This window comes from Panulirus ornatus, chromosome 29, assembly GCF_036320965.1.
Source record: "Panulirus ornatus isolate Po-2019 chromosome 29, ASM3632096v1, whole genome shotgun sequence".
Classification (NCBI taxonomy): domain Eukaryota; kingdom Metazoa; phylum Arthropoda; class Malacostraca; order Decapoda; family Palinuridae; genus Panulirus; species Panulirus ornatus.
The window spans coordinates 7,803,558-7,815,851 of record NC_092252.1 but is presented as its reverse complement, the minus strand read 5'-3'; the positions used below and the strand labels follow the sequence as shown (position 1 = coordinate 7,815,851).

The window sequence follows — 12,294 nt, the reverse complement described above, 5'->3', positions numbered from 1 at the left end:
TATATATATATATATATATATATATATATATATATATATACATATATATATATATATATTTCCACTAGTACAATAATATATTTACATCATCTGACACAGTGATGGGGGGAGGGACTACAGGATCATAGCTACAGGTCAAATATAAAGTCTTAACCAAAATAATAATAATAATAACAACAGTTGCATAGAAAAACCCTCAGCATTAGACAGCAGACTTTAAAACTCTCCGAAAAAGTTGTAAATTATAAAGAGTAAAAACAGATGCTACACACTACGTCATAATCTCTAATGATACCATTAGGCAGTAGCTTTGATAATTATTAATCGTTAAACGATGACAAACAAGTCCTTCCCCAACACAACCCATTTGATGAACAAGTGACGGAGCCTCCATAGTGAAATATGGCATAACAAATCCCTAAGACTTTACTTGTGCCCGTGTGATTTTATCTATTTTTTTTCTTCTTAAAAACTGTAGGGCTCTGAGGACCTTGTAACACTCCGGAGACGAACCACTCACTCCCCCCTCTTTACTACAGACGGGACAGCCTGGTTCCTCCAGTCACAACCTCCTCAGCTTACAATCACGTATGTCACCACGCAAACACACACGGACAGACAAGACCTATACACACACACACACACACACACACTGGCGCACGCGCACGCATACTTTGCATCCAAGGTGGAATAATTATTTATCAGTAATATCTAATGCATTATGAAGAGCTTTAAACAGCCATATAAAAATTCATTTGATGGAACGGGAATGGCTGAAAATGACTCACTATGTCTACAGATCTACGACACACAACATACACCATCCAATGAAGAGAGAGAGAGAGAGAGAGAGAGAGAGAGAGAGAGAGAGAGAGAGAGAGAGAGAGAGAGAGAGAGAGAGAGAGAGAGAGAGAGAGAGAGTCACAAACAGGCGAGCAAAGTGAACACAGTTATACAAAGGAAGTTGTTTGATTCTTATTCTTTTTTTTTTGTCTTACAATATACAGTGTTGGGGGTGGGGGGGGTTGGTTGGTTGTAACCTCTGGTACGTCTATATAACTGGAAAACTAGTCATTATCCTGAATATTACGGTTCTCTTCTAAAAGTGAATGATAATAATAATAACAATAATAATAAAACACAATACACGTTTGTATGCCTCTGTGTTTTGTATATATATATATGCATTATCATTTTTCTTTATTCTTAAAAAAATGAACTAAGTATCACCTGTTCCTTAAAAAACAGAGCTTAAATTAATAGAGACGAAAGAATCTCCTACGCAAACTAACTGCTTCCACATTTCTATTTCTCTACATTGAAAGACATTCACATTTCACAACTTATCTCTTTAAGATGGGCGGCTCGAATGAAATGAAACAGCGCAACGCATGAACAGAAGTGGCAAGGAAAATAAACCCCACACAGTATCAACCAGGGATAGCTCCCCGTTCTAAGGACACCTTATGTATATGTATGTATATGTATATCATCATCCCTCAGATAATACACCTATTCTGGTGCTTCACAGTCATCTTCTAAATCATATTTTGCGGACGAGATGGTACAAAATAAAATGAAATTGAAGGAACTTCATATATTGGCCAACGGATCACACCAAGTGGCTTGAAGCGGACGCTCGGTGAAGCCTAGCCTGCTTTCGGTGGCTGCGGGAGGAGGAAAGAGAGGCGCGCGGGTGAAAACGCCTTAACAATGAAAACAGCTTTTAGTCCGAAGGTGGCATGACGGCCCCTTGGGTGAAGGAAAGTGAGGAACTCATCTCAGTATGGACACAATCTATGAGAAAAAAAAGAAATCGAAAGTAGAAAAGCGTCCGAGGCGTGTTTACATACCAGCGCTCATTCTTTCCGATGCGAACGGTTCCCGCGCTGGTCACGCCGCGCGAGCGCAACGCTATATTTCGAACTAAACACTGGAAATGGGGAGGGAGAGGGAGTCTGAAACACCTTTTCTTTTTTTTGTTTTTTACACCCCCAGGAGAATGAGGGGCTGACTTGGCTAGTCAGGGTGAGTTACAGTCTCCCTCAAAATCCATTGGTCATGAGGGAATTCTTTTTAGGAGAGAGAAAAGCACCCTAGTACCTAAGACAAATAAGAGAACGCTTGTTCTTCTCGGAGTTATTTAGAAATAAAAAAAAGCCTATTCAAGCTGACAATGGCAAGAGAGGTGGTCTCCTGCTGAGAAGAGACAAGAGAGATATTGTGTGATGTGTATTTTATCTCTCATCCTAACTTGAGTAACCGATAGACTAATTTACAGTTATAAGAGAGAGTAAAGCGCGAACCCGAGGCTATGGGAGACTCCGCTTCAAGACACTGGTGGGAGAAGACACGCTTTTGTTTACATATATATATATATATATATATATATATATATATATACTCAGGCGCCAGGATACCCTGTTTCCAATTACCAATTTGTAATGCGTGTAGCCTGGCCCTGGAACATTTTGTATCTTTTGAAAAATCAAGATAAAACCCTGAACTATGCAGGCGAATACACCTCACGCAAACTGGATTTGTTGTGGTGAAGCACCTACCACCTCCCTCACACGACCTGACCCCCACCGAGTCGCGTCGACAACGATGTCCACAGAACAGGATCTGTTTGGTTGCGTACTGGGTGATTTGAAATGAATTCCCTAGACGTCTAAATTCATATGCATATATATATATATATATATATATATATATATATATATATATATATATATATACATATATATATATATATATATATATATAATGTATATATATATATAATGTATATATACATATAAAAAGGAATACTTGGATGAGGAAAAATATAAGTATAAAGGATATCTCCATCGACGCGGATTTAAACACATGTATTTAATATAGTCTTTGTTATATAAGCCTCTATATAGCATTATAACTCCTCTGTAAAAGAACTAATTCCAAAGCGCATTCAGGTTTTCCGAATTGGAACGTAGTCAAAAAAAAGAATTCAGAGAGAGAGAGAGAGAGAGAGAGAGAGAGAGAGAGAGAGAGAGAGAGAGAGAGAGAGAGAGAGAGAGAGAGAGAGAGAGAGAGAAAGGAAAAAAAAAAACATATCTCCTAAGCTTACCCTGTCATGCCTGTAATGTGGAACAGTGTCACAACCAGCCAATTACGGGGCCTTTTACGTCACTCCTAAACGGGCGTCGTCACACTACGACAACAACAAGAAATGAAACTTTTTTTAGACACCGGTGCACACGCGCTGGCCATACAATACCGGCAAGTGCTAACGAGAGGTATCAAAATCTTCGCCAAATATTAACGCTTCTCTCTAAATCCATATATATATATATATTTTTTTTTCTCTCAGTATTTCTTTGAATGACTGTACCCTGTACAATAAACTAATTACTTCTATTGATGTGTGTAGACGTTGAGTAAAGTATTTGTGGCGAGAGATCTTCTGTTTTGAACTCTTATGGATGACGGTTCGTTAGGATCTATCGATTATATAACTATATATATATATATATATTTATATATATATCTAATATTTTCATTTCCACTGGTTTTTAAAAGAAAACACACACACACAAAAAAGAAACACAACAACACGACCATATATGCTTTGTCCAAGCATATTGATCAAAATGACAAACCCCGTCACACATCGCTTTAAAAAAGAAAGAGAAAAAAATATTCCAAAAAAAATATAAACCAGGTAAGAACATTCTGTTCTAAAAACGGATGCAGTACCATTATTTATATATACACAACTTAAATGGCTAGCCACGATTCTCTATATATATATATATATATAAATACCAAACTTTCAAGTCACACTTCCACATGCAAAATAACGTTAGTACGTGAAGATATATTTTGTCACTGCCGTAAAACTTTTCAGTTTCTCTTCGTAGACTTGTTCTACCAAGCCTCGTCCAAACAAAGAGGAGTTGGACACTCCAAATGGTGTTTAATTTCATTACTATTCTCTTTTTTTTTAAAACTTGTTTTACTTACATACTTAAAAAGATCAGTTTCTAAAAGTAGCACGGCATATATATTTATATATATATATCACGCCATATTTAAAGTGTTCTAGGAAGGAGGGAGGGGGGGAAAGGAGAGGGATTTGGGGAAGGGGTTAAATGGTGTTAAGGGAGGAGGGGGGGTGGAGCTAGTTTTCTTTTTTTGGGGGGGAGGAGGAGAAGGGTAACTGGGGAGTATTCCAGCATGTGTCACGGGAAGAAACTGGATCGTTAGCGAACACGCGCTCGCACACAGACACACACACACACACACACACACACACGCACACACACACACACACACACACAAGTAGGCTCTGAGGCCTCGGGAGGGGGAGGGGAGGGGAAGGGGAAGGGGAGGAAGGGGACAGTTTCCGCCACGTGTGTGGCGCCAATATGTAAACAGTTGGCCTATAGAGGATCGTTTGCAACACTGATGACGTCGCTTCTCTTCCCCCGTGGGTTACACATCCGGGGGAGTCTGGCGATGCAAAACAGCGATGCTCAGTGTGGTGGTGGTCGGTTGGTTGGTGAGTGAGGGGTGGGTGAAGAGTGGTGGAGGCGGTTGTTGGTGAAGTTGTTGTTGTGGGTGGTGGTGGTGACGATGGCGAAGTGGGGGGGGGGAAGCCATAGGTGGTGGTGGTGACGATGGCGAAGTGGGGGGGGAAGCCATACACCCAACCTTAGCGGAGAGAGACGATCCGTGCTGGTGGTTGCAGTGGTGGTGGTGGTGGTGATGGTGGTGGTTGGGGTGGGAGGGTTGTGGTTGTTGTGGTGGTGGTGGGAGGGGTAGTAGTAGTAGTAGTGGTAGTGGTGGTGGTGGCGGCAGCGGCGGCGGCGACGGCGGCGGCGGCGGCGGCGGCGAGGGGAGGCTGTAGAGACAATCCCAGCGAGTCGAAATCCACCACCAAGCCAGGCCACACTCTACATGACAACTAGACTCCAACTCGAGGCATACCTGGAGGGGAGGGGCAAGGAAGACGAGAGATATACCTTACGACACAAGGATATACAACACAAAGGATAGACCTTACGACACAAGGATATACAACACAAAGGATATACCTTACGACACAAGGATATACAACACAAAGGATATACCTTACGACAAAAGGATATACGACACAAAGGATATACCTTACGACACAAGGATATACAACACAGGGTATACAATACTTAAAACTTAATACTTAAGACACAGGGACATACAACACAGGGATATACCTTACGACACAGGGATATACAACACAAGGACATACCTTAAGACACAGGAGTATACAACACAGGGATATACCTTACGACACAGGGATACACAACACAGGGATATACCTTACTTAAGACACAGGGATATACAACACAAGGATATACCTTACAATATAAGGATATACGTTACAACACAGGGATATACCTTACGACATAGGGATATACGTTACAACACAGGGATATACCTTACGACACAGGGATATACGTTAAAACACAGGGATACACGTCATAAGACAAGGATATATCTTACAACACAGGGATATACCTTACAACACAGGGATATACATATACCTTACAACACAGGGGATATACATCTACACCACCCAACAGAGATTACCAACAGAGGTATAACTTACAACATACAACAGAGCAGAAACACTTGACCTACTGACATAACTCGCAACACAAATCCATGACTATCGTCTATCCAATCATTACGTCTCATAACCTACCACAACGTTTCTCTGTCACACACAATGAAAACGTTTGAACCAGATCACTCAAGCCATCTTAACTGAAACTGTACTCTTTATCTCTATGTAAACTTGAAACTAAAAAAACCCCGAATGTCTGTCCTACCATGGGGTACTTTTCGACGTATCAACAGATCAATGTATAATAATACTTATTAACATTGGAAGAAGAACAGACTCGAAAATCATTTTTTTTTTTTAAATTTTGGTCAAATGAAAGTCATGTCGTTCTACCTTTAAGAATATTCTCCTTCGGCCAGACTCGTGCTGTTTCAAAAAGCAAAAAGTTTTTTTTTTCTTCTTACTGTAGAGTTCCGTGCAAGGTTGTGAAGTACTTCCAAAATTATCAGAATCTTATGACAATGGGAACATGTCAACCAACAAGTCAAGATTAATGAAGCAAGAAGGACACAGATGTCTGTCTACTAACTTGATTCTCGAAGGAGCAACATGGAAACTTAGGTCATCTAAATCACAAAGGTGCGCCTGACTGAATACATACATCACGCTACGTTTACCCACTTCCACACGACGTAAATCACAAAGCTACTCATCACCACACACATACATCAGGCTACCTTTACCCGCTCCCACGCTACGTAAATCACACGCAAAAACAAAACAAGAAACAGAAATAGGTAACGAACTGCAATACAACATATTGTTCCGGTACTTACCAAGATCTGTTCCTCAATGGTAACCATTAGCGTAGGCGGCTATAAGGGGTCCCTGCAAAAGATATGACCAACACACAATTACCACCAACACAATACAGAGGAAAGGGATGCATCACGACTCTCCGTGTGAGTCAGAGACATACAATGAATGTGTAGCACTAACTGTAATACATCTCATTAGACTAAGGTTGAGGAAAACTAGGGGTGATCAAAATTTTGGAGCTGATCTCTGCATCTTCAAAATCAAAATAAATCTCATTCGATCTTTAACCACAATCGTGTGAAAGAGAAGGAAGAAAGAAAGAAACACAGATGACAGAACATACATATATGATGAGACAGAATACCAGGAGTATGTTATGAACAGGGTCGTCCAACATGGCTTTTGGGGGGAAGTCGTCACCAGATTGTCGTATACGAACCTACAAACTTCCGAAATGATCCTTGTTTATGTACTAGATTCTCCTCGAGTCCGTCATGACCAGGGAGAGGCTATGTATGTGTGTGTGTGTGTGTGTGTGTGTGTGTGTGTGTGTGTGTGTGTGTGTGTGTGTGTGTGTGTGTGTGTGTGTTTTGGCTGGCCAACAGTGAGGTATGTATTCTGCTGTTCCCAAACTGGAGGGTTCCTACTTCGCCTGCAGTTCCCCCACTTCCTTAGCTCCGATCTAACTACACACTATCTCTCCCCTCTCATCATAATGGGTTCTACGTTCTTTCCTTAGCTCTTCCCGTGTTTCTGCGACCTCCTAACGCCACTTCTTCCTTAATCTAAGGCTCTCTGTCCATCCCTTAACCTCTGCTGCCCCTCTGTCATCTCTTTCTATCGCAGCCTCTACGGCTCTTCAACCTAGCTAAGAAGCGCTTCTTATCACCTCACCTCACCTTCCATCTCCCCTACAGATCTCCTCCCTCCTCCTCCTCCTCCCCGGATCACCCGTCTTTCGTTAGATCCATCGATCTTAAGACACGTATTCTATACGCCATGCCCACAAGCCTCCTCTTCCTCTCTCCCCCATTTTCCTGGGAGGCCCTTCAAGACCGGATCCCCCCCACCCTCTAAACTACTTCCCTAAGCCCTCTTCCTAGCCAGACCCTTCAAATCGTCAGCGTCGCCATCCCCTTTAAATAAACTAAGAAACCTTTCTGAAACTCATTCGGTCTTCTCCTTTTGAGATATCTTTATCGCCAAGCATTTACCTCGCCTACCGAAGTGGGCTATTTCTTGAAGGGCATCAGGCTTTTGATAAGAGAGATGGGAGAGCTGGGTGATAGAGGCCCCCCGCCCCCCTTTACCCTTGCACACACACACACACACACACACACACACACACACACACATATATATATATATATATATATATATATATATATATATATAGTCAGTTCAAGATAGACTCCTGGCCATCAAGTAACCATCCTCTTGTCCTTAATACCGAACCTTCAAATAGAAAACGAGCTGTTTGACCATTTCACCTACCACTCCACTGCTTATCATACGGTCAAAACGCCAGGGAAGGGTAGGGGAAGAGAGAGGGAGAGAGGGGGGGGGGGGGGGCGAAAAAAAACACGGGGGTGGTGGTGGAAGACATGAAGGTATTATATCCCTGGAAAAGGGAGAAAGTTCCGGGTAACTTGATGTAGGAGACTCCTGGATTACCCAAGTTTTCTGTATTGGATCAGAAAAGTTGGGCCGGGCGAAGGGGACTTGCCCACTGCCCAAGTTGGTATTAACGCACACGGTTAAATTACTGAAGATTTACCCTTATCTAACTTTCTTTTTCTCTTTTTTTGGGAGGGTGGGGGAGGGTTGGTGGTTGAGGAGGACGCAACGGAGGCTCGGCCACCTAGCAGCGAGGCACCTAAGAAGCAGCTGAAAAAAAGGAGGTTTTTGCTCTGGGGAGGACACCAGGCCAAGAGGAATTTTCACATCAGTGGCGTATATCATGCGACTATGAGGCATGTGACCTGATACAGTAATCTGATGAGTAACCTGGTTCACATGACATGATGAGGTGACCTGATGAGTGAACTGGTGAGGTAATCTTATGAGGTAACCTGGTTGAAATGACCTGATGAGGTGACCTGGTGAGGTGACCTGGTGGGGTAACCTGGTGAAATGACCTGGTGTGATAACTTTTGGGAGTCCCCTGGTGAAATGACCCTTATAACCTGACATGTGACCTGGTGAAATGACCTGGTTAAGTAACCAAAGAAGAATGACGTACACGGGCCCCCTATCCATGACCTGATCATTATGAGTGATTTAGGGTGACCCTTACTTCCCCCTGAGGGAGGGTGAACCTGTCCATTTCCTGCTCCTCATACTAATCCCCCAGTAACCACCCCTCGTCGGAGTCTACGAACCAACAACCTCTGCTGTTCTCCAGACCTTCCTGCTTACGTTCGTGTCCCCCGTGTCACGCTGCTACGTAACACGAAGCATTCGTAACAGGTTCGAAAAATGGGCCAATGCAGCAACGAACAGGCTACTACACCAGTGGGCAGCCTACAGGCCAAGAAACCAGGCAGTACCTGGCATGCCACAGTGTCAAAAGAGATAAGACCTCAAGGATGGATCTCCCAACACCAGTGTGTGTGTGTGTGTGTGGGGGGGGGGGGGGGTACTCCTATCCCTTCACGACAGCTCGAAGGTGAAAAAAAAATCTTTCCCGCCTCATGTTTTCCCTCCCTTTTCCCCGTATCCCACCCCCCCCGCACCTACCACCGTCAGGGCACCTACCAACCTACCTACAATCTGTCTTCCTTTATGAGGCAAGTCTGTCATCGATTGAAGAAGGAGAAAGACTTATCATCATCTCCCCTTCCTCCTCCTCCCTCCCACTCTCCCTAGGGTCGACCTTGATAAGGGCACCAAAGGATGTAAGCAGCAGCGCCCCTTCCTCCACCCCCTCCTCCTCCTTTTTTTTCACGTATAAAAAAAAATTGACCTTTCTTCCACCAGTGAACTTGATATTTCTTATATATAAGTTCAGGTTTACAAAAATCCTGGTGTTGATATATGATCAACGTGCGTCCTACTGGCAAGATGTTTACCATACAAGTAACTGAATGTTTACTGTTTTACTAACTGGATATGTTTTACTTCACTGACCTGTTGTTAACTGTATTACTAACAGCATGTATATTGTCACTTTACTAAACAGTGTGGTTACTGTGTTTTACTAGATGTTTACAATTTACCTGGATGTTTACAATACTTTCATTTACGTTCCTTCATCAGCATGTCAAAATAATGTTCACCACGAACGGCTGCAGCACTTCTGTAAATCTCAGCTGTGGAGTTCAAGGCTGTAGGCGTATACTCCAGTGTGACTGGCCCGAAAGCTGGTGTGTGTGTGTGTGTGTGTGTAATATCTGTATGACGGGGAGAGGGTCTTTCACTTGTGTTGCCTCGTCTCTTAACCCTGCATATACGAACCATAGGTGTGTGCATCTATGTAAAGCTTATCTGTATTACATCTGTGGTCTGTGGCAAGCTAAAGGTACAGACTGTCTCTATATGTCACTCAGATGCCCCACTGTCAGATCACGAGTGTCCTGAAGTCAGTCTTGATGTCCTACTGTTAAGACTCGTCATCAAAACGTCAGCCGATGTCTCAGTGTCAGGCTCGTATGTCCTAACCTCAGCCTCGATGTCCCTGTGTGTCACCCTCGCGTACCAGCTGCCAACATCGAGCGTCTTTAGCGTCAGACTCCAAGTGTCCTAAAATCATCAGCGGAGGTTCCTCACGTGCAGACCATTTTGAAACAAAAGTATGTCCTTACTTTCACCTGTTCAGTATCACCTCTCTTCCTTGTCTCGGTACCCACGAGGAACCTCTTCTCCTACCCTGGCACCCACCCCGCGAAGCATCCACTCATCCTCTCCTATCCTGACATCCCCCCTTGAAGCATACACACCCCGTATCTTGATGCTTCTGCGGCACAAACCCCTCCTATCCTAGCCTCCCCGAAATGCCAACCCCCTCCCTTTCTATCCTGGCACCACCGAAGCACCCTTAATTCTGGCACTTCCCGTGGCACTCCTCCCTAACTAATCTGGATTTACACTCGTGTTAAAGACAGAACCCTACCTGACTGGACGCTCAACCGCCCCCCACCAACCTCCACCTCCACCTCCCTCTCCCTCCCAACAACCATCGTACTTACCCAACTTCCAAGCCAAAGATCCCACAGCGGCCGCTGACTCATGAATACCAGATCCCTTAAGTAAGAATTAGCAACAGGAGAGGCAGCAGCGGCGGACAACGGTGATGGGGAAGGGGGGGGGGGGGGGGAGAGAACGGGAAGGAGGAGGAAGAGGAGGTGGGAAAGATAGATTTAGGAGACAGATGGGTATCCTCACAAGGGAGGAAGGTACAGGAAACCATAATTAAGCAGAATATATATATATATATATATATATATATATATATATATATATATATATATATATATATATATATATATATATGAGACACAAGAAGCGTAGAACAAAAGTTGTACAACACGTGTAGCACAAGTGATGTACAACACGTACAGAACAAGAGATGTACAACACTTATACCTGAAGAGATGGACAACACGTATAGCACAAGTGATGTTCACAACACAGACCAACAGCTGCACAACACGTTGTATCAAGATGGGGTTATACACAACACGTATGGAGCAGAGATGTTCACAAGAACAGACGAAAAGCTGTTGAACACATTACCCTGTTGACAGCCACGGGGAAGGAGGTGGGCTGTGGAGAGGCGGCCTGCACGTAACCCACAGCCGTGTCTCCTGGGGCAGCCGAGAAGACGTCCATGGGTCCTGGGGATCCCGCGGGGCCGAACCCCCTGCTGGTGGCCGTGGCTGGGGAGGTTGGGGGACCGTACCCCTGAGGGAAGCTGTTCATCACTGTGCAGGGGAGAGAAAGAAAGAGAGAGAGATAGAGAGAGGTATATATATATATATATATATATATATATATATATATATATATATATATATATATATATATATATATATATATATATATATATGTATAACGTTATCGTAAGGAGGTGTTGGTGAGGTTTAACTCCGCCACACGGGGAAGGGAGGAAGGGAGGGAGAGGGTGGAACAAAAGTGGGGGTTGACCCATCATAGAATCAGTGGTATGGGGGAACTTCTCACACCAGGGGGGGGGGGGGGGTTAAGTCTTCCTCGTCTCAGTCGATGTATACAGTGGGCGAAATTTTCTTTCCCCCCTTCTCTCCTTTTTGTTGTTTCCTGTTGAGAAGAATTATAGTAATGATTAATTGTGCTGCTAGATTCGAACCCGGCTCATTGGCGTGATTGGAAATGAACTGGGTTCGAATCCTTGCTGTTGATATTGCATCATGTGATCTATGAAAAGGGCGCGTACATATGCACTATAAATCTCTCTCTCTCTCTCTCTCTCTCTCTCTCTCTCTCTCTCTCTCTCTCTCTCTATATATATATATATATATATATATATATATATATATATATATATATATATATATATATCATAAACCGGTATTCTCACTCGTACCATGAAGAGAAAGAACGATTCCACTTGGCTGACAGACTTCACATACTTGACGACCGAAGAATTCAATTCCTCTCGCGGTAATGACCCTAACAAGATTCTCTCTCTCTCTCTCTCTCTCTCTCTCTCTCTCTCTCTCTCTCTCTCTCTCTCTCTCCTTCTTCTTCCGGGAAGATTCAAGTCACGAGAAATGGCCGGATCGTCGTCGACTTCTGCAGCAGCCTCCTTCGTGGACGTCTGCTGCAGCCTCCTTCGTGGACTTCTGCAGCAGCCTCCTTCGTGGACGATGACATTCTGGATCATTTTCAATTTCATTCAGTGCCAT

General features: G+C 43.5%; 1 protein-coding gene across 8 annotated transcripts in view; it reads right to left on the bottom strand.

Moving 5' to 3' along the window:
* Rbp6 (RNA-binding protein 6) overlaps window positions 1-12,294 on the bottom strand; it is a 1,275,347-nt gene that overhangs the window by 138,619 nt on the left and 1,124,434 nt on the right. For 6 of the 8 annotated variants that reach the window (XM_071679103.1, XM_071679109.1, XM_071679110.1 and 3 more), the window contains 3 exons: window positions 11,144-11,331; window positions 6,427-6,478; window positions 852-4,971 (listed from right to left, as the gene is read on the bottom strand). In XM_071679103.1, the coding sequence (XP_071535204.1) occupies window positions 6,440-6,478; window positions 11,144-11,331 (227 nt within the window). In that variant the 3' untranslated portion in view covers window positions 852-4,971; window positions 6,427-6,439. Of the gene's footprint in view, window positions 1-851; window positions 4,972-6,426; window positions 6,479-11,143; window positions 11,332-12,294 lie in introns of those variants that run through there. The other 2 variants (XM_071679107.1, XM_071679104.1) reach the window with 1 other exon arrangement.